This window comes from Podarcis tiliguerta (genome assembly GCF_965153285.1).
Source record: "Podarcis tiliguerta genome assembly, chromosome: 2".
In the NCBI taxonomy this organism is placed as follows: domain Eukaryota; kingdom Metazoa; phylum Chordata; class Lepidosauria; order Squamata; family Lacertidae; genus Podarcis; species Podarcis tiliguerta.
Genome location: NC_139535.1, coordinates 21241386 through 21264525, shown reverse-complemented (window position 1 = coordinate 21264525; position 23140 = coordinate 21241386). Strand labels below are relative to the sequence as shown.

General features: G+C 46.8%; 1 protein-coding gene and 1 long non-coding RNA gene across 5 annotated transcripts in view; one reads left to right on the top strand and one right to left on the bottom strand.

Annotated features, from left to right (window-relative positions):
* LOC310671210 overlaps positions 1–23140 on the bottom strand; it is a 64722-nt gene that overhangs the window by 12322 nt on the left and 29260 nt on the right. The window lies entirely within an intron of this gene.
* Positions 12618–23140, top strand: part of FAM107A (family with sequence similarity 107 member A) — a 35733-nt gene continuing 25210 nt past the window's right edge. For 3 of the 4 annotated variants that reach the window (XR_014507650.1, XR_014507651.1, XR_014507652.1), the window contains exon 1: positions 12638–12928. Coding sequence is in view for 1 of the 4 variants with exons in the window: in XM_083426825.1 (XP_083282951.1) it covers positions 12850–12928 (79 nt within the window). In the remaining 3 variants the exon portion in view is untranslated. Of the gene's footprint in view, positions 12929–23140 lie in introns of all 4 variants that reach the window. The other variant, XM_083426825.1, reaches the window with a different exon arrangement.

The window sequence follows — 23140 nt, the reverse complement described above, 5'->3', positions numbered from 1 at the left end:
GACTAGCCCAAGGTCACCCAGCAGCTGCGTGTGGAGGAGCGGGGATGCGAACCCAGTTCACCAGATTATGAGTGCACCCCTCTTAACCACTACTTCTGATGCAGTTGGCCTTGTGGTGTTTTAATAATCTGCTGTTTCATTGCAGATTTTCACAATGGTACTCGCTTGATTTTTAATTTTTATTTTGGTGTACATGTGCTTCCGTCCTGGGACGTCAGGAGGAGAGTAGATAATAACATAGCTGTCAACGTTTCCCTTTTTTTAAGGGAAATTCCCTTATTCCGAATAGGATTCCTCGCAAGGAAAGGGAAAAGTTGACAGCTATGGATAATAAACTCTGCAGGAGTGAGTGAGACTTGGGGTGTTTTGGCCCATCAGCATCCACGTCCTTCTCAAAATACCACTCTGAGAAAAAAATAGTTACTGACCCTGGAAATTTTGAATTGAGAGGGACTGGATAGGAATGTTTTAACTAACTAAGTAGAAGCAAACAGACAGGGAGCAAGTAAAGACACAAAGGAATTGCAGGATCAGGAAGGAGCTCACAGAAGAGGCAGGAGCAAGGCAAAGCCATGGAGAAAACAATCTGGGCAGATTCAGCATTATACCTTATATAGAGACAAGGTAGCATAGTGGTTAGAGTGTTGGACTAGGAATGGGGAGCCCAAGTTGAAACCTCCCCTCAACCATGAAAAATACTAGATTAAAAAGAATAGACCTTAAGTTCCTCGTAAGAATAGTGGAGTGGAATATAATGCAATAGCAGAGTGTCTGACCTAGGATGGCCATGAGCCTACGTTAGAGAGGGGAGTCCTCTATTTGAAGGTCTGTCTAGTCCAAATATCAATCAAAGGACCATAAGAAGGAAGACAGAGATGCTAAAGCAACCAATTATCACTTAGCACCTGGACAGCAGTCAGCACAGTCACCTAGTCTTCCCCACTATGGTGAGATGCATTGTATTTTGATTTGAATTATAGTAATAATTTCTACATTTACTTCTATACTAGCACACACAGAATTTATGCAAATTGGGGCTCTCAGTTTTTAGCGAAGCATCAGAAAAAAGAGTTATTTTATGGCAGTGCATAAGTGAGCATCACCCAAATGCCAACCTCTGCTTTCTAGTTCCTTTTACAGGTGTTTCCCGTGGGCAGGGGGTTTATTCCCAGGCCGTGCAGTTAGTTCCAGCCTACTTAATCCAGCCTCAGAAGAAGAGGCCTCAGGCTTGAAGGAGCAGTGAGAAAGTAAGGGGGGGAATAAAGAGGGAGAGAGGAGGCGGTCGAGTGTTGAAACAAGCTAGGAACTGTCTTCCAGAGCTCCGCAACTGTCGAGGACCAGGCCTACCCATTTACTTATCACATTTATAACACCACATTTGTCCTCCAAGGAGCTCAGGGTAGTGTTCTCTCCCCCCATTTTGTCCTCACAACAACCCTGCGTGAGGTAGGTTTGGCTAAGAGAGAGTGACTGGCACAAGGTCCCTGAGTGGGGATTTGAACCCAGGTCCCAGTCTGACACTCTTAACCACTTTTTCACCCGTGGGCCGGTCCACCGTCCCTCAGACCATGTGGTGGGCCGGACTATATTTTGAAAGAAATAATTGAACGAATTCCTGTGCCCCACAAATAACCCAGAGATGCATTTTAAATAAAAGCACATATTCTACTCATGTAAAAACACCAGGCAGGCCCCACAAATAACCCAGAGGTGCATTTTAAATAAAAGGACACATTCTGCTCATGTAAAAACACGCTGATTCCCGGACCGTCCATGGGCTGGATTGAGAAGGCGATTGGGCCACATCCAGTTCACGGGCCTTAATTTGCCTATCCCTGTTGTTCTTAACCAATGCACCACACTGGCTTTCTGGTGTGTGTTCCCTCACGCAGAAGTTACCTATGAGTTCCCTTCGTACCACCAGATAAGAAGAGCGCTCTGCGCCTGTGACGTTAGCTCGCATAATTCCTCCGATTTGAAAAGAAACTTTTATGGAACGTTCCATGCCTGGCAAATCAGCAAGGAGAAAGGGTGGAGGGGAGTTTGGCCAAGGTTGCTGCTGCTGCCATCTTGGGACCGTGCAGTATTCATGTTACAGCGTCTCAGGATATCAAATGCAAGAATCCCAGTCTCTCAAGTACTATCGCAGGAAGGAGAAGTCCTCTGACTATGAAAAGCATTGTCCGAAGGAGCAGCACCAGATAAACATCACCTAGCAACCAGCAGCGCTGACACACAGTAACCTTCAGGGAGCCCTGGAGAAACACAAAGGCTTTTTGTGCAGAAGCCTTTAAGAGCATAGGTTGGGATTATTTTCCTAATTTAGGTGCCAAATTGGGGTCTTAGCTCGCACAACTTCTGGAAAAAAAACTGGTTTTTGATGTGGAAACCCACCCCTGTTAAACTCTCTGCTCGGGGTTAAACGGGTTGAGGTAACATTCCTCGCTTTGAAGTGGTTATCCCGTGTAAATAAGTAGAATTAATCTAGTGTGATTAATCTAGTGTATGGAAGGATGAGGGACGCGGGTGGCGCTGTGGGTAAAACCTCAGCGCCTAGGACTTGCCGATCGCATGGTCGGCGGTTCGAATCCCCGCAGCGGGGTGCGCTCCCGTCGTTCGGTCCCAGTGCCTGCCAACCTAGCAGTTCGAAAGCACCTCCGGGTGCAAGTAGATAAATAGGGACCGCTTACCAGCGGGAAGGTAAACGGCGTTCCGTGTGCTGCGCTGGCTCGCCAGATGCAGCTTGTCACGCTGGCCATGTGACCCGGAAGTGTCTGCGGACAGCGCTGGCTCCCGGCCTATAGAGTGAGATGAGCGCACAACCCTAGAGTCTGTCAAGACTGGCCCGTACGGGCAGGGGTACCTTTACCTTTACCTATGGAAGGATGAGAATTAAAGCTTCCTCTTTCTCATGTTACTGACGGGGGCTGTGGGTGACCAACACATCTGGTGAGATATAGATATTGTTCACGCCAGCTCCACACCCCAATAATCACATTTACAGGGGGGGGGGACACACACCACCACACACACCTGGGAACGTTATAAACAGAAAGCCCTCCATTTGATAGTACACTAGTTTTGGGTTAAGTAAGCAAAGACTTCTTAGTACAAGAAGTTGGGCCTACAACAAAATACTGCAGCATGGAGTGTGCCTGTTCGTTTCCTCTCAACCAGCCAATCCCTTTTTTCAGATCACTCCATTCCATTCCGCTATTCCGCCATCCCTGTTTTCTGTTCCTCTTCCTTCACAGAGACACACACATGTTCTGTGACTTCTGAACATGCTGATTCCCCATTTGGGCTGTTGGGAGGGTTCCCCCCTTGGGCCTTCTTTCCTCCCAAGACTTCTCTACTTCCCAAATACTTTTCTTGTGTGTGGATGGTGCTGTTTGGCCATCTCATTGGGCCCAGGCTTTCCCTGCCCCATAAGGTTAGATGTTTCTGTACATGTTTGATTCCTCTGGCTTTTATATGTTTTAAATGTGTATCTATATTTTACTGGTTTTCAGTTTTGTTTTTGTTTCACTGTTAAATTGTTTGTTTTAGACTGTGCACTGCTTAGCTGTTTGTTTGTTTTTTAAAAAAAGAATATTAAGAGGTATATGAAAGCTTTTAAGTAAAAAAAAAAAAAATAGGCACATGGGAATATATTAGCTTCTTCCTAATATTAGCTTCTTCCTAATATTTTGGTTCCATGCCAGGGAATTTTTGCAAAAATAAAAGCTGCAATCCTAAACAAACTTGCTAGGCAGTACGCCCGTTGAACGCAGCAAGATGTACTTCTGAGCAAACATGCATAGGATTACACTATGAAGCTGTGATTCTCAACTCACCCATAGGAGACTAAACCGCACCGACCAGAGTGCAACCTCTGAGTCAACATGTTTACTAGTGCACTTTAACTCAGGTGCATAACTTTCATTCACAACTCAGAATGCACACTTAGAATAGCAGATACTTCATTTGTATACCTTAGGGCAGGGGTAGTCAGTGTTGTGATCTCCAGATGTTGAGAGTAGAAGTCCAACAGCTGGAGATCACTACACTTACTACTCCTGAATTAGGGTTTCAACTTTTGATTCACTTGAATGAAAGCCCTGTAAAGTCCTACATGGCCCTGCAGATGTTAGAGCCTGATTTATAATAATAAAACACAGAAAAAGCAATCATTAAAAAACAATTATACATTGATAGACTTAAAACTATATACATATATAAAATCTATTAAAATCATACAAAACAGCGTGGCACCAGTCCTTTCATTAAAAGCAGCTGGTTCTCAAAAGCCTGATGAAATAAGAACAACTTTAGCTGCTGGTGCAAGGGCAACAAGGAGGGAGCCAGTCTAGCATCTCTAGGGAGGGAGTTCCAAATCTGGGAGCAGCCATCGAGAAGGCCCTGTTCCTTGTCCCTACCAAGTGTGCCTACCAAGGCAGACTCATTTGAGGGGGTACGGTCTTTTAGGTAGCTTTCCTTTCCCCACCTCCCCATTATGTCCCCCCAAAATTCTTAGATATTGAAAGAAATGTGGGTTATACATTTGGATAACGCGGGTGGACGCGGGTGGCGCTGTGGGTTAAACCACAGAGCCTAGGACTTGGCGATCAGAAGGTCGGCGGTTCAAATCCCCGCTCCCGTTGCTCGGTCCTTGCTCCTGCCAACCTAACAGTTCGAAAGCACGTTAAAGTGCAGGTAGATACCGCAAGTACGTACCGCTCCGGCGGGAAGGTAAACAGCATATCCGTGCGCTACTCTGGTTCGCCAGAAGTGGCTTAGTCATGCTGGCCACATGACCCAGAAGCTGTACGCCGTCTCCCTCGGCCAATAAAGCGAGATGTCGGTCACGACTGGACCCAATGGTCAGGGGTCCCTTTACCTTACCATAACAATACAAGGAGGAGGCTACAATTCAAAGGTTTAAATAAATGTAAATTAAACAATAAACAAATTCTTTCCCTTTTTCCTAGAAAGAATACTCCCTCCAGCCCAAGTGTCACAAGGAAAACGGGAATCATGTTATCAATGGCTCAGGTGAGTGTTTGAGATAACTACGAGCCCAGGTGATGGGGACTGCTTCTGTAGCTGGGACAAAATTTCTGAGACTTTTTCTTCACATAAGTGTCCTGCCCCCTTCAGAACTTTGGATGTAGTGTTATACTGAGCTAGACCATTGTTCCATCTAGCTGAGCATTGTCAACCCTGACTAGCAGTGGCCTCGCCAAGGTTTGAGAACATAATGCTGAACGCCTCCTCAATCTCCGAATGGTGTGAGATTCCGGGGGTTCCAGACGTGTACCCAGGGATGGGTCTCCTCAGAATGAGGGACAGCAGAGACTGTGGTGTCTTTTGGAATATCTGGTTTATTTATACCAATAACCTGAAATATACTCAGAGTCCTGTAGTGATTTCACGCTCTTTTTTGAAGTTTGTAAAACAGTGATTGAATTGCCCCCCAAACCTCAGGCTTTTATATACATTATTTACACAATGAGTCCCGTCTGATTGGCTGATTCTGCTTCCCTCCTGGAGCCTGATTGGTCTTTTCCTGCAGGCCAATCGGTTGTTGCATTCTACGATCCTACCAGCCTAATAGGCTGATTAACTTCTTCCTGGAGCCTGACTGGTCTTTTCCTGCAAGCCAATCAGTTGTTGCATTCTAGGATCCTACTTGCCTATTGTTCTAGGATCCAAGGTTAGTACATAACAGAACCTGAGCCTACAGTGGAAGGGCTCACAGCATTAACGCCCCAAGAAGGCCCTGCTTCTCCCATAGCCACAGCCTTGGATTCAAGCAACAATCAAGCATGTCTCTCCTTCTCACGCTTCTTCCTGCAGCCTGTCCAGCTCTCTCACACTGCCTTTTGTCTTTCTCACTACCAGCCAGGCACGGGAGGGAGGCCCACCCATTTTCCCTTCCTTTTTTTTACCAGCGATCCATACATAGGGCCATTACCAAGAAGCTGGCTTGGCTACTTCAACAGTGGAGTCCTCAATTAGAGTTTAACCCTTGCTGGATCCAGGAATTAGAAGATTTCTACTGGGTTGGGCCAGTGCCCCATCTAGTCCAGCACCCTGTTCTTTCAGAGGCCAACCAGATGCCTGTAGCAAACTCACATGCAGGATCCGAGCACAAGAGCACTCTCCACTGCAACTGGTATTCGGAAGCATTACTGCCCCAACTATGAAGGCAGAGATCGTGGCTAGTAGCCCTTTCCTCTAATCCTCTTTTAAAGCCATCTAGGTTGGTGGCTGACGCGGGTGGCGCTGTGGGTTAAACCACAGAGCCTAGGACTTGCTGATCAGAAGGTCGGCGGTTCGAATTCCCGCGATGGGGTGAGCTCCCGTTGCTCAGTCCCAGCTCCTGCCCACCTAGCAGTTCAAAAGCACATCCAAGTGCAAGTAGATAAATAGGTACCGCTCCGGCGGGGAGGTAAATGGCATTTCCGTGCGCTGCTCTGGTTCGCCAGAAGTGGCTTAGTCATGCTGGCCACATGACCCGGAAGCTGTAGGCCGGCTCGCTTGGCCAATAAAGTGAGATGAGCGCCGCAACCCCAGAGTCGTCCGCGACTGGACCTAATGGTCAGGGGTCCCTTTACCTTTACCTTCGGTTGGTGGCCATCACTGCCTCCAATGGAAACTGAGTTCCATAGTATAACTAGGTGCTGTGCATGAAGATGTGCTTTCTTTTATCTGCGCTGAATCTTCCAGCGTTCAGCTTCAGGGCAGAGTGCAAGCAACCGCAGCAGAGCAGCCTTTCCAAAGTCAAAGTCCTCCATGATGTATGATAGGCAACATTTTCATTTTCTGTTTCTTTCAACGTAGAGGCAAACACAGAAACGCCGGCAGTGGTTTAATCCCCAGGGATGCAACAAGCTGATCGATACAGAAGTGCCTCACTGCCGATTAGTGTGAGAATAAACTCGCTTTCTATCTGAAAAGGCTGGCTGCATGCAGAAGGACCCAGGTTCCCCAGAAAGTTCTCAGGTCTCAGGTGCTGTGAACTTCCTGAAACCTTGGAGCTGCTACTTGTTAGGGCAGGCAATGGAACATTGGTCTAACTTGGAAAAGACGGCGTCATCTCTTCATAGGCAACTACTGACTTTCGCTGCGGAACATTAAATGTTGAGCTTTGGTGCTGGAAGTCCATTGGGGAGTTTCTTGAACCTTGTAGTATCATGACCTCACTCTGCCAACAAATGCTTCTGTTGATTTTAAGACATTTCATGCTCTGCTTTTCTTGGAATGATCAACGAGGCTTGCACACATGCATAAAAGTAATGTCAACAACAATAAAGCCACAGTAAGAAATCCACATTTTATCTTTCTTCCAAAAAAAACAAAACTTGAAATACAAATGGTGTTCAGTGTTTTCTAGAACAGGGAAGCCCAACTTTTCATACCAAGTAGGCCACAAGAATACTTTAACACAGAACCCGCAGGCTGAAGACTGCCTTGCTGTGCAGTGGGTGGGAGCGAGGGCAAAATTTGACACACCACCCCCAGCCCTGGAACTGCCTTCCCAAAGCCATCTAAGCACAGCACCTAGCTTTGGGTAGGAGGTATAAGGCTCTGGTGGGGCCCTAGAGCCCTCACATCTCCTTTTCAAAGCTGGGAAAGCACTAACTAGGCTTTGGGACTAGCAATGACAAACCTAGGCAGCATCTTAAAAAGCAGAGACATCACCTTGCCAACAAAGGTCCGTATAGTTAAAGCTATGGTTTTCCCAGTAGTGATGTATGGAGGTGAAAGCTGGACCATAAAGAAGGCTGATCACCGAAGAATTGATGCTTTTGAATTATGGTGCTGGAGGAGACTCTTGAGAATCCCATGGACTGCAAGAAGATCAAACCTATCCATTCTGAAGGAAATCAGCCCTGAGTGCTCACTGGAAGGGCAGATTGTGAAGCTGAGGCTCCAATATTTTGGCCACCTCATGAGAAGAGAAGACTCCCTGGAAAAGACCCTGATGCTGGGAAAGATGGAGGGCACAAGGAGAAGGAGACGATAGAGGACAAGATGATTGGACAGTGTTCTCGAAGCTACCAACATGAGTTTGACCAAACTGCGGGAGGCAGTGGAAGACAGGAGTGCCTGGCGTGCTTTGGTCCATGGGGTCACGGAGACTCAAACACGACTAAACGAGTAAACAACAAAAGGCTTTGGGAAGGAGATGGGGGGAACTCTAGGACCCTGTCAGAGCCTCCTACCCCAAAGCCCAGTGCCTTGCTTACCCAGCTTTGTGAAGGCAGCGTGAGAGCTGGGGCCAAAGGGCCTCACTTTGGACTATTGTGTTCCAGAAGCAGGCAGAGGATGAGTTAAAGTGAGCCTCTTTTGAGGAAACAGTTCTGTAACTCCTGGGTCCATCTCTGCTGCCAGAGGCCCAGGTGACCTCAATAGCTGAGAATGGCTTCTACCAGGCAGCATAGCGAAGAGTTAGTGATAGTGGGAGTCGTAGTACAGCAGGGTTTGTAGGACCAAAGGTTAGCCAACTCTGCCATAGACGAAATATGTGTCCTCAGATGTGGAGAGCTGAGGCCACATAGTGCTTTGTAGTTCATCACCAGCATGGCAACAGAGCTTCATAGTTTATTGTTGTTTAGTTGTTTAGTCGTGTCCGACTCTTCGTGACCCCATGGACCAGAACACGCCAGGCACTCCTGTCTTCCACTGCCTTCCGCAGTTTGGTCAAACTCATGTTAGTAGCTTCGAGAACACTGTCTAACCATCTCATCCTCTGTTGTCCCCTTCTCCTTGTGCCCTCCATCTTTCCCAACATCAGGGTCTTTTCCAGGGAGTCTTCTCTTCTCATGAGGTGGCCAAATTATTGGAGCCTCAGCTTCAGGTTCTTTCCTTCCAGTAGCACTCAGGGCTGATTTCCTTCGGAATGGAAGCTTCATAGTTAGCAGGCAGGTAATGTTAACATAGGGACACGGGTGGCGCTGTGGGTTAAAGCCTCAGCACCTAGGACTTGCCGATTGAAAGGTCGGCGGTTCGAATCCCCACGGCGGGGTGCGCTCCCATCGTTCGGTCACAGCGCCTGCCAACCTAGCAGTTCGAAAGCACTTCCGGGCGCAAGTAGATAAATAGGGACCGCTTACCAGCGGGAAGGTAAACGGTGTTCCGTGTGCTGCGCTGGCTCGCCAGATGCAGCTTGTCACGCTGGCCACGTGACCCGGAAGTGTCTTCGGACAGCGCTGGCTCCCGGCCTATAGAGTGAGATGAGCGCACAACCCTAGAGTCTGGCAAGACTGGCCCGTACGGGCAGGGGTACCTTTACCTTTACCTTTAATGTTAACATAGCTGGTACAGAAGCATTTATATCTTATGTTGCTGACATCCTCACCCAGCCTTTCCCAAACTTGTGCCCTCCCAAACTTTTGGACTACAACTCCTATCAGTCCCAGCCAACATGACCAACAGACTGACTCACCAGAGTGGTGTATTCTCTAGTTATCTCCCGCTACTTATCTACTGCAATGCACTCTATGTGGAGCTACCTTTGAAGGTGACTCGGAAACTGCAACTAATCCAGAATGTGGCAGTTAGACTGGTGACTGGGAGTAGCTGCTGAGACCATATAACACCAGTCCTGAAAGACCTACATTGCCTCCCAGTACGTTTCTGAGCACAATTCCAAGTGTTGTTGCTGACCTTTAAAGCCCTAAATGGCCTCAGCCCAGTATACCTGAATGAGTGTCTCCACCCCCATTGTTCAGCCCGGACACTGAGGTCCAGCACCGAGGGCCTTCTGACGGTTCTCTCGCTGCAAGAATTGAGGTTACAGGGAACCAGCAGAGGGCTTTCCTGATAGTGGCACCCACCCTGTGGAATGCCCTCTCATCAGATGTCAAGGCAATTTTTTAATATTCGATTGGGAGCCGCCCAGAGTGGCTGGGGAAACCCAGCCAGATGGGCGGGGAATAATAATAATAATAATAATAATAATAATAATAATAATAATAAATACAGTAATGGATGGTGGACACTGTAGTTCAGCAATATCTGGAGGCCACCAGCTGGGGAACGACTGCTTCACTCTCGTAAGAACGATGGCAGCTAAACTTAGCGCCAGTTGCAGCTTCCAAATGTTTTTGTCAGTGAAGGGGGAATGAAGGATGCTTCCGTGTAGGAGCTGATCTTTAAATGTCCCTTGGCCATTCACGTGGCATGTGAGGTATTGCAAAGTGTCATCTTCACTTGTAGGCGTAAATTAACAGAGAACATGATAAAAAGATCCTTATTAAGCTCATCTCACTTCCACTCTGCAATGCAACACCTATGCAGCAGCTGTTAACACACTTCTTTTCAGGTTAAGTGGAGGGTAGTCATTGGTCCAGAGCATGATGCTAAGCTACTGTTCAAGCTAAGAAGCAACACAGGAAAATACAGAGGGCTATGTAAGTCATTGCTAGCACCAAGAGGCACAAGGTTGCACCCAACATTGGGGAGGCCCATTGAACGTGTGTGACCTCACAAACTGGCACATATGGCTATGGGAGAAGCAAAGTCTTCTTGGGGTGTTAATGCTGCAGGCCCCTCCACTGTAGGCTCAGGTTGCATATAAACCATATATAAATAAATAAACCATGAATCCTAAAGACACCACTCAAAAGATGTGTACTAGGAGAAATCCGCACAAGATGCTGATGAATTTTCACGTGGACGGTAAGGAACAAACAGAATGCAGACGGGTGTGGAAATGTGGTGATTAGAACTTAAAAAACAGGAGAAATAGGAAACTGGGAGAAACCAAAACCGATCGATTAATCCATCCATAGTTGTAAGTTACATTGCTTACTATTGCTACTAAACGGTGAAAGTTTGGGAAGAACCTGGAATTTGTACCCTGTACAACATGTGACCCAACAGAAGCTAAGACAGAAAAGCGGGATTGCCATATTCCAAAGCGCAAAAACCTGGACACATCTGGGGCACGCACACACACCTCACCATCCTGCATCTCCGTCGCTTGCCCCCCCCCCGCCGCCGCTGACCCCTTCCTCGCCCACCTGCTTGCACCTTCCCCTCCCCTCTCTTACCTTTGCTGTCTTTGCCCTCGTGCTCATGAGACACTGTGTCTCCAGACGATGGGAGGCTGGAGGCCCGTGCAAGGCCTGGAGTCCAGAGGAGTCATCACCAGACCTAGCACGGCCCAAAAAATTTAAAAAATAAAAAGTTATTTAATGTAAAATACAAAAATCCTCCCAGAGGGGCATGATGGGCCCCTAAAAGAGGCCATGTCCGGGAAAACCTGGATTTTTGGCAACCCTAAGAAAAGGCCCTACCCTGCCGAATTACCTCAGTGATTGGGACCTAGCATCAGCCCGCCACTTTCCTCACCTGTTGTTGTTGTTCTTGGTCATTAATTAGCATTTATACCTGCCCTTCTCCTATAAAGTACCCAGAGCAGCTTGCAGAAAAGAATAACCAGAAAAGTTAAGATGTTTAAAAAAATAAATAATGGATTTTGCTTACGGGGGACCAGACAAGCTACACAATGCCCTCTTAATATGCCCAGAGGCACTTGTTTTACCTTTAATGGGCACATGAGGCAGCAGTTCTTGCCAAAGGGTTGCAGGTAGGGCGGAGGGCCCAATCCAGGGCACCGGGCCTGGAAAATTCTGTCGGCACATAATAATTCCCAGTAAGCCTTGGCAGCCAGAGTTTGTCTCTCCCCCCTTATATATTTGCACATATACATTATCATGTGGCACATTGTGTTATGGGCCTGTGTGTACCCAAAGTCTTTTAAGCACCTAGCAGCTCTCCTCCTCAGTGGTGAGCGGGCTGTGACCCAGAAACAAGGACTCATCGTCACTTAGCTTATTTTGACTGAGGACTGTAGGGAACCATCAGCTTCCAGTGTTTCTCAAACTTGGGTCCCCAGCAGTTGTGGAACTACAACTCCCATCATCCCTGACCGCTGGCCCTGCTAGCTAGGGATGATGGGAGTGGTAGTCCAAACATAGTTGGGGTTTGAGAAACGCTGGAAAGGACTGCGGTTCAATGCCAAAGCACCTGTTTTGCGTGCAGAATGTCCCTGATTTATTTATACCCCACCATCTCCAGGTTGGGCTGGGAGCAGCTCCTGCTATTTGGAGCCCTGCAAAGCCGCTGTCACTCAGTGTAGACAATAGTGAGCTTAGATGGGCCAGCAGCCTGAGTCAGGATGAGGTAAACTTCATGTGCCCCTATGGCTTTGCCCAACAACTTGGTCTCTCTCTCTCTCTCTCTCTCTCTCTCTCTCTCTCTCTCTGCTGTGACCTGGGTGCTAATTCTGACACTGGCACCTGCTATTCCAGGCGTAGGAGGAAAGCTGTCTAAATTGCCATTCTAGCAACTCCTCAGCTCCTTGAAAGCTGGCTTCTATAACTCATTGTTTCCCACCACGCTGCCCACTTGCTAATTTACTTTCCACCTCCCAATATGTGTGTGTATTTCCTGAAATAATAAACACAAAATATTCTTTTTTAGCACTGACAAAGTTCACAGCATGGACAACAAACATAGTGCAAAAGGGAGTCTTAAGAGGTGTGGGCTGATGTGCTTTCTCTTTTTTTGCACAGTAAGTAATGTAATATATCACAGGATCTGAGGGAAACGGTTTTTGTTAGAGCAGAATGTGCTTGTCAGCAGGGGAGGGCCGCAACTATAGAGCCGCTCGCAGGGTCACGTGACCGCTTATTCTCGTTGCCTCTGAAAAGGTCTTTGCAGAAGTGAAAGAGCTTAGCAGTATACTGCCAAAAAGTCATGCACGCTTAGAAACATGCCGAGGTGCGGGAAAGAGGGAGAGGCTTAAGGCAGTGCCAGGGAGCTGAGGGAGAGAGAGCGACCAAGACCTGAATAATGAGCCAGAGGATGGAAGACCAGGTGAGGATCCCACCTGGGGCGACTGGACTTTACAGAGCAATGCTAGTCAAATCAGGTAAGTGCAAACATGAGGGTGCTTTCTGAGCAGCGCAGTGCAAGATATCTATATGACACTGGGTTTGTAGCAGAGCAGGCGCACACCCACACCTATTTTTCTTTGACAACAGGGATTGTAGATCTAACACTGCCTAGGAATTTCTCTCTTGGCTTGCAGAATCCCTCTTGTATACGAATGGGTCCCCCTTTTGTTTTTCCGACTGAATTTCGCTATCCTGAGATGTCCGATTTTGGTGGCAGATTCTTTTAAATCTTTCTCAGCTGCAGAAGATTTCGCTGTGCATAGTTGTAGCATTACACAACTTGAAAACTTGTAAGGCTAATTGCATTTAGAAATATATTTTCTTTCTTTCTTTCTTTCTTTCTTTCTTTCTTTCTTTCTTTCTTTTTGGAAGACTGCCAGCAAATAAACCCTTGCTGAACTTTCTGTGACAATTCGCTCTGCGCTGTCAGCTGAGGGAGTGAACCCTGTTTCTGCGAGGTGTCTAGTTAATTATCTAATTAATGATGACGTGGTGATGCAAATCGGTAGTTTTTGTATTGTTCCCGGACACCCGTCACTGCTTACTTAGCAAAAGTAAATAGTTGTTTTGATCATTTAGATTACATAGTATTTCTTCATATTGAGTATATCGTATCAGCAGGACTGGAGAGATTCGTTTTATAACTCTTTAGAGGTGGGGAATCAATATTGCTGCACTGCTTCTTTGCAATTATATTTTTAGAAAAATATTGCTGGCTACTGGAGTGGTTTTGGTGAACAGCAGCATGCTTGACATTTCAGAGAGGCATTTAAAATCATTCGCTGTGTTAACTCATCAGGGGAAGGAGAAATATGTAACTTGGCGTATTTATATGACTGCAGTCTTTTAGACCTTTCTTTCCCCAGAGAAATAGGAAGTTGGATTGCACCTGTATTAGCTAAGGGTGGGTTCCCATGTGCAAAACCTGGTTTAGCCAGGTGCGTGGTGCAATAGGGTTTAATCTTCCTTTACCTCGAGACCTGATAAGGAGTAAGGACGATGACCCAGCCTCAGTTTCCAGACGCCTTGCTGCATTATGAATACGGGCAAATTAGATGTGGTTAATTATTTAATGTTTCACATGCGGACCACACAAAGGGGGCTCGGCCCTTCCTTTGGGAGCTTTTGTTCCTGGAAAAAAGGGCATTGCCTGACATTCGGGTGAGTGACGAGAGAGCAAATGGTGCCCCGTCAAAAGTTATGCTCAGTTTTTTTTGCTGGCAGATAACAGGCATGGTGTGGGAATCTCTGCGCAAGCCAAACTCCCACAAGCTGCCGAAGCAAAAGCTCAGTGATTAAAGGAATAGCTCAGAGTCACTGTTGGCTTAAATGGGCATATCGTGCGAGAAGTTTGGAGATGATTGGATAGGCAGTTAATTGCAGAGACAATTGGTTGAAAAGAATTAAGGGTCACCAAGGTTGGCATCAGCCTACCTAATCCCCAAACTCATGCGACTCCATGCCTACAAGAAATTCCTTATTCAGGGAATTAGGAAGAGGAGTGAATGTACTTGCACAGGGCTGCCCTGGAATTGAAGTGGTCAGGGAAACCTCTGCATGTAGGAACTCTTCTGTACACACTGAAAAACACATAAAGCTTTGGCCTGGAGTCCATGTAGCTCAGTTCACAAGCGTGGAATCTGGTTCCTCATTCAGTATCTGTCCTGAAAATCAAAGCTTTGGTTTTTTGGTGTTTTTTTTAAAAAAGAAAAAGAATCAAGGTCCTAGACCTCATGATTGCAAATAAATCTTGGGCATGGTACAGTGGTACCTCAGGTTAAGTACTTAATTCATTCCGGAGGTCCATTCTTAACCTGAAACTGTTCTTAACCTGAAGCACCACTTTAGCTAATGGGGCCTCCCGCTGTCGCTGCGCGATTTCTGTTCTCATCCTGAAGCAAAGTTCTTAACCCGAGGTACTATTTCTGGGTTAGTGGAGTCTGTAACCTGAAGCGTATGTAACCTGAAGCGTATGTAACCCGAGGTACCAACTGTATTTGATTAGCAAATACTCCAAAATTAGAGTAGGAATGTACCTTAGGAGACAAGGCATTAACAGTTTCTCCTAGTCCTTTATCAGGCTGAATATACAAGGTACATTTAAAGCACATGTATCTCCCCCCCCCCAAAGAATCATGGGAGCTGTAGTTTATCCCTCGCAGAGCTACAACTCCGATCACCCTTAACAAACTCTCCCCATAGGTCATAGTGGCAAATTACCTCAGACCTCATGCATTCATCCCATTGCTTTTCAAAATAAATAAAAAAGCTCAAAATGTTGGCTGTGCAACAAGGTAAGTAAACAAAAGAAGAAGCAAATTTATGCAAGTGTTCTTAATTTGCAAAATTTATTGGGGACAAAAACTCCAGGTTGCAATTCTGTTCATCATCATCATCATCATCATCATCATTTATTAAATTTGTATACCGCCTTTCCTCTGAAGATCACAGGACAGTTTAAAACATAAAAAAAATACAAAATACATAGCATAATAACAACAACCCCCACCCACAAACACATTTAAGAGGCCATATATGATTTAATCAGCCAAGGCCCTGCATGAAAAGCAGTATTTTCACCTGATGCCTAACTTTTCGTAACTTTTGAGCATTTGCAAACTCCTCCGTGTTCACAGATTCTTTTGCTCGCAGAATACAACGGTTCCCCACCCGTGCTCCAAACCTCCTACCAGCTCCCTGCCTCTCTCCAGCACAGCCCTGCGATCTTCTATATCTCCGTTTCCAAAACAGGACCACGGGGCATCCAGCTGCCAGAGGTCTGGTTGCAAAGGTTGCGTCCATTGCATGCAGCCTAATTAAGAAACTAAAAAGGGCCCCGTTTCTGGATCATACGAAAGGCCCATCAATTCCACAGTACAGTTCCCACACTGTTGCCGATTAGATACCGCTGGGAAGCCCTCCAGCAGCGCTCTTGCCGGCCGTTGCTTCCCACTGAGTGATATGCTACCTCTGAAAATGGAGGTTCCATTTTGCCACCGCGACTGACAGCCACCAATAGACCCATCCTTCTCCTCCTCCACCACTCATGTGTCTTATCCCCCTTTATAGCCATCCAAGCTAGTCACCACCAGCAGCAAATTCTGTACATTAATTTGAAGGAAACAGGGCAACGTCAGACGTTGCCTTATAGCTCAATATTGCCCATGCTGACTGGCAGTGGGCATACCTGAAGGAGCATCTCCACCCCCAACATTCAGCCCGGACACTGAGGTCCAGCGCCGAGGGCCTCCTGGCGGTTCCCTCATTGCGAGAAGTGAGGTTACAGGGAACCAGACAGAAGGCCTTCTCGTTAGTGGCACCCGCCCTGTGGAACACCCTCCCTTCAGATGTGAAGGAAATAAACAGCTATCTTCTCTTTAAACGACATCTGAAGGGAAGTTTTTAATATTTAATGCTGTATTGTTTTTAACACTTGATTGGAAGCCGCCCAGAGTGGCTGGGGAAACTCAGCCAGATGGACGGGGTACCAATAATAAATTATTCTTATTATTATTCTTATTATTATTAGGCAGCTTTCCAGGGATCCAGCCAGGATTTCCCCAGACTTCCTCACCTGGAGATGCCAGGGACTGAACCTTTTTCATGCAAGGCAAATGCTGTACCACTGAGCCACACAGTCTGTATAAAATATTTCCACGTTAATAATAATAATAATAATAATAATAATAATAATAATAGTAATAATAATTTATTGGTACCCTGTCCATCTAGCTGGCCTTCCCCAGCCACTCTGAGCAGCTTCCAACAAAGATTTAAAATACATTAAAATGTCACACATTAAAAACTTCCCTAAACAGGGCTGCCTTCAAATGTCTTCTAAAAGCCAGATAGTTGTTTATTTCCTTGACATCTGATGGGAGGGTTTTCCACAAGGCGGGTGCCACTACCAAGAAGGCCCTCTGCCTGGTTCCCTGTAGCTTTGCTTCTCATAGTGAGGGAACCGCCAGAAGGCCCTCGGAGCTGGACCTCAGTCTCTGGGATGAACAATAGGGGTGGAGATGCTTCTTCAGGTATTAGCGGCTCGCCATGCAGATCAAGGGATATCTGCCATGTCACCCTAGGGATGGGGCTTTTATTGTTTTTGTTTGTTTGTTTTGCTACTTTTAATGATGTGGGGGGAATTGTCCCTTTTCCTTTGTATGTTAAGATCATGTTAAGACCTTCAGGTGGCAGCCCTAATCAGATAATGTGGTGATAAGCAGAAGTGGGGGAAGAACAGGGTCAAGGGAAGGAGGCTGCAGCAGAATGTCTTGGCCTGTGGTGTGCATTAGTTCCGCTGTTCAGCGCATTCGCCGTCTGAGGTAAAGAAACACTTATCCTCAGCCTTTGCTTTAAAAGGTCCACTGGTGCCCTCCAGGGACTACAACTCCCATCATTCCTGAGCATTGGCCATGCTGGGAGCAGGGCCGTCTTAACCGTTGGTGCTAGGGGTGCCCAGCACCCAGGCGCCAGGCTGAGAGTCCGGGGCCGAGTGTTGGAGTCCAGGGAAAAGCTGCCGACGGCTGAGTGGAGTTGAGCCCGTCAGAGCATCGCTGCGGGCGGCTCTTTCCTGGACTCCAACACTTGCCACGTCGAGCCGCCCACAGCAGAAGAGCCTGCGGCACTCTGATGGGCTCTGCTTGGCTGGGCTGTTGGCTCTTGCCCCAGCTGCATGGCGGCTAACTATTTCAGTGCCGAAATGTAGAACGTTGTGGACGCTGCGTGGCACATCCTGTTGCATGCGCCAAGCTGTGGGTTCCTTTGCTGGCTTTCCCACTGTCGGCGCACTCTCCCAGCGCCACCCAATGTGGGGTGCCAGCGTGAGAATGCAAGTGGCAGCGGAGGAAACATCTCCAGACGAGATCTGCTGCACGCCAACAGTGCCGACGGCAGCAACGAATAGGAGCACGCAGATCCTGTCCAGAGATCTTTCCTCCACTGCCACTTGCGTTCCCCATCGTTCTGCGCTGGCACCCCACGTGGGGTGGCGCTGGGAGCATGCGCAGACAGCAGAAAAGCCAGCAAAGGAACCCGCAGCTTGGCGCACACAACAGGATGCGTCGCGCAGAGCCCACAATGTTACACGGTGCTCTGGGTGCTGTGCGCGCAGCCGAAACAGCCGCTATGCAGCAGGGGAGGGTGAGGCAGCAGGCGAACAGCAACCTGGGGCGCAGGGCGGATCTTTGCACCCCGGCGCCGCGTATGCTTAAGACGGCTCTGAGTCGGAGTTGAAGTTCAACGAAATCTGGAGGGCACCAGTTTGAAGAAGGCTGTGGCACATTTCTATTAGTATGCCTAAGACAGGTGTGTTAAAGGTAAAGGTACCCCTGCCCGTACGGGCCAGTCTTGACAGACTCTAGGGTTGTGCGCCCATCTCACTCAAAGAGGCCAAGGGCCAGCGCTGTCCGCAGACACTTCCGGGTCACATGGCAAGCGTGACATCGCTGCTCTGGCGAGCCAGAGCCGCACACGGAAACGCCGTTTACCTTCCCGCTAGTAAGCGGTCCCTATTTATCTACTTGCACCCAGGGGTGCTTTCGAACTGCTAGGTTGGCAGGCGCTGGGACCGAACAGCGGGAGCGCACCCCGCCGCGGGGATTCGAACCGCCGATCTTTCGATCGGCAAGTCCTAGGCACTGAGGCTTTAACCCACAGCGCCACCCACGTCCCTAAGACAGGTGTGTTACTGAGGCACTAAATCAAGCACAGAATATAAAGTATGTCTCTGGTGGCATACACACCCTACCTTTAGAGCACATGGCGTCCCCCCCAAAATACTGGGAACTGTAGTCCTCCCAGAGCTATAATTCCCAACACCCTTAAAAAACTACCGTTCCCAGGATAGCTTGTGGAGATGGGCTTTAAATGTGCTTAAAAGTATGGTTTGTACACAGGTTCAATCTAACAATGAGGCTGGGCGGGAGGGAGGTTGCCTAGATTGCAGATTATTTCATATTTCTCGTCTTCAGTATTCTCAAAAAGGCATTAATATTGAGGTTTGGGCATTATGGTAACTTTAAAAGCAAGGGGATTAATCGACTCTTCAGTTGGCAAACTACCCTAGCCCTAATCTTTCAGAAATCCAACTCTCTTCTTTGCTGGTCTGCGAATACAATAAGGCTGCAATCCTAAACACGTTTTACTAGGCCGTAGGCCCCATTGTACAAAGCACATTAGCTTGCACTGTGGAAACTGCAAAGCAGAACCTTCAGAAACAATGGGGGGGATTGTGTGCTGTGAAGTTTCGCCTCTTTTGTGTCAGCTTGCAGAATGGAAATGAAATAAATTATCAGCCACTCCTCAGCCGCATGAAAACTATCTCTTGGCATTTGGCTTTTTGACACAGTGGAATGTGTATCCTGTTTGCAGACTTGGAAGCATGTCATAAGAGTCCAGAGGAACTTGGTGCCCCCAAAATCATATGGGTTTTTATCACCAGCCCCCCACAGTAACCCACTTGCCTGACCACGAAATGTGGAATTAAGAACCAGGATCGTGCCTTTGACCACATACTCAAAATTTGATTTTACAACCAAACTGGCCTCTTACCTAGTTGCAGCCTGTTATGTAAGGGCCTTGGCTCCATGGGGGGAAAGGCCTCTCCATCCTAGGCCGGGCTATTTGGGAATTCCCCCGACTGGCCGCAAAGGAGGGCAGGACAGCCCGCCATCAGCTGGAATTCAGGTTGGCCAATCATTGGCCAGAGAGGCAAGGCTTGGGTGACGGACCAGAATGAAATCCTCACCGTCTTAATTTTAAAGGGGGGGGGGGGGGAGACTGCCCTTTTTCATTTTGGCCATCTCTCCCTTTATTCATTCATTAAATTTCCATCAAAGGATCCCAGGCTGGCAAGCCTCAGAGCTGAAGGCAATTAAAACAGAGTATAGTTAAAAATAAAACATATTTAAAATATTTAGAACATCTATGAACGTTTAGAAACAATCGTATACCTCCACCGTTATGAATTTCACGGTTGCCATGGCCAGTGTCTAACAGCCGTCAAATGCCTGGGTAAACAGGAATGTTTTTAACAACCACTTGGAGCTACTGCCAAGAAGACCCTGTTGCAGAAGAAATCCATCCAGGCCGTAACTTGAGGCATCACCCCCAAGAGGGCCTCTCCTGATAGTTGTAGGGCCCGAGGTGGTTGATATTTAAACAATCCAATTTGCTAATCTACTGCAAATCCTTTAGAGATCAGTCAGTAGATCCTGATCTACCCATACCATGGAGTGTGAGATTGAGCTGCTAATTAAACCAATTAGGAGTAAGCTCCATTGAATTCAATGGGATTTACTTCTAAGTATACGTGGTTAGTTAGGATTTGTGCTGTAAGTCAGCCATTCCCGATTGTACTGTAACTGAGTTGGGCTTCAGCAGACTTGTAAAACAGGGATATTCTTCTGCACCTTCAAAATCTCCACAGTGCTTGGTATTCCTGCTTTTCAAGTGGGGGTGAGGCACTGTCCTTCATTCTCTTTCTCTCTCTCACTCACTCACTCACTCACTCTCTCTCTTTATTTCTAAAATCCATTTTATTTGGACAAGGCTTTTTTGACAGAGTTCGGAAAATATCAGATTTGGTCACCGAAACCTTGAAAAGGAGGAGGGAGAGTTCAAGTTGGCATGGAAACCCTTTTGTATTTAATATCTGTACTTTGGCAGGCAAAATGCTACTTTTCTTTAATGGCCCACTGTAATGTCAGCTTCTTGGAAACACCAACTGTGTTAGTCAAGGAGAAAAGATTCCAAGTCTCACTTCTCAGGGACTTATATTGTCTCTGTACTTGAAGTAATGCCCCTTTCTCTGGAAAGTAACCTGAGAGCTTCAGTTTGCTGTTAAAGGAGAACTGGGGCGGCTGTTTCAGAAAGCACTATTGCAAAGGGCTTTACGACAGCATCCACACGCCCTTTTCAGCCTCCGGAGACTGAAACAGGAGCATGGGGAATTGTCTTAAAGGCCTTAGCAAAAATGGTATTTGAAGCAGTCCCAGGCTTCTCCCTTAAGAGAGCAGGCAGGTACTGATGGTGGGGGAGAGAAGGCTCCTTTCTCCTCTCTTGTCACCCACCTACCCACTTGCTTAAAGCAGAGCTGCTTCAAAGAGTGCTTTTGCAAAGAGCTTTAACGCCGATGAGTAGGGGTAAAATTCTGCTGCCTTGGCTGTTTCCTGCTGGGAACATGGTATGCAGCTAATGCAGGACTAAACCCTGACCTCCCACCCATAAACTGACCAGTGATGTCAGCTAGTGGGCAGGTGGGTGTGGTTTGGGGGAAATGGCCTTGCAGGCAAAATTGGACCCATTCTTGGGTAAGGACCGGCCTGTGGGATGATAGTTCCCCATCCCTAGTATACAGGATATCAGTGGAGGGACAGGGACTACTGGAGACATGAAAATAAACTAAAAATTAACGGACTGCATTCAAGAAGTTCATTGACAAAGTTGTGCAACAAGATTTTAAGGGGACCGACTTCCAATTTAAGTTAAATCAAATGAAATGGTCTTGATTATTGTCCAGTGGTGGTGTATCGCCTCTCAGCGGGGGAAGTCCTTTTCCCTTTCTTTCTCTTCTTGCAAATAATGGGGAAGATGCTCTGTCATAGCACTGTTTGCACTGGGTAATTCTCTTGGCAAATGAGGAGCACCACAGCCCTGGCTACTTATTTTGGTTGCAGCTTTTTTTTTAAGTAAGAAAAACTGTGAAATAGTCTGTTGTTTCATTTGATGTGGTAAATCCACTCCCTCCAATATGGTAATTCACTCCAACGTTAGAATTTCGCCTTTGAGGGCTACTTTTGCTTCACCCTCCTGAAGGCATTAAAAAATCGCTGTCCAATTACTTTAGTTTAGCGCTAATTTAAATTGTGGCTTCAGGCAACACAGCATATAGCGCTGAGTTACCCAGCAACACCCTACGCTGTGGCCAAAACCCTTCAGCATTGTTCAGTCACAAATAAGCTCTGTTCAGCCAAGGTCCCCTGAAAAATTAATTAATAGCTTCCTCTTTGTAGCTTCTTGCCATTCTGTTGCTTCCTGTTCAGTATGACTGTGAGGAATAATGATTAAGTACCTCTTAATTAATAAGCTCCTCCACTCCGGTAGACCTTTGACTACATCATCTTCCATTTCCCCCTTTTCTTAGGTAGCTAAAACAATATAATTTTGCTACAAAAGAAAGAAAACAACATGTAATAAAAGAAAGCCAGCCGTTAAAGCTTTTCCCTGCAGTGAACAGAACCTGCCTAATTAAGGAGCAGTTAGTCACTTATCGCCCAGCTATGCTGAACAGGAAACAATTAAAGGAGCAGAAACCAAGCTTTTAACTAAAGAAAAGTCTGCCCTAAAAAATGCTAGCATGAGAGACAAAGGATGAAATGGTGAAAACGGCAATGATCAATTGGGCTATAGATGTGGGCCACAAATATGGAGTTAGATTTGTGGGGGAAGCTACGGCGTGCTATGGCTCTTAAGGAAAATTATTGGGAAATGATTTACAGGTGGCACCTGTCGCCAAATGAATTAGTGAAAATGTATAAGTCAGACTCAGGTAAATATTGGAAGTGTACAGGTACAGATGGAACCTTTTGTCACATGTGGTGGACCTGTAGAGTACTTAAATAATATCGGGAAATGATATAAAATGAATTGAAAAAATTGTTTCGGAAGACTTTTCCATAGATGCTATCCTGTTAGGAATAATGAGGTCCAAGGTACCAAGTAAACAAACAAATTTGTTTATGTGTGCCACTACAGCAGCGAGAATACTATATGCACGAAAACGGAGAGAGGAGATCGTACCTACAAAGGAGGAGTGGCAGATGAAATTAGCAGAATTAGCAAGAAGAGGAAAGATTTAAAGAGGAATGGAAGCCATTTGTAGACTACCTAAAATACCATTGTAAAAATGTTAGAGCTTTAGTCGGTTTGGAGTAAGCTCAGCAGTTATATATACAGTGGTACCTCGGGTTAAGTACTTAATTTGTTCCGGAGGTCCGTATTTAACCTGAAACTGTTCTTAACCTGAAGCACCACTTTAGCTAATGGGGTCTCCTGCTGCTGCCGCGCCACCGGAGCCCGATTTCTGTTCTCACCCTGAAGCAAAGTTCTTAACCTGAAGCACTATTTCTGGGTTAGCAGAGTCTGTAACCTGAAGCGTATGTAACCTGAAGCGTATGTAACCCGAGGTA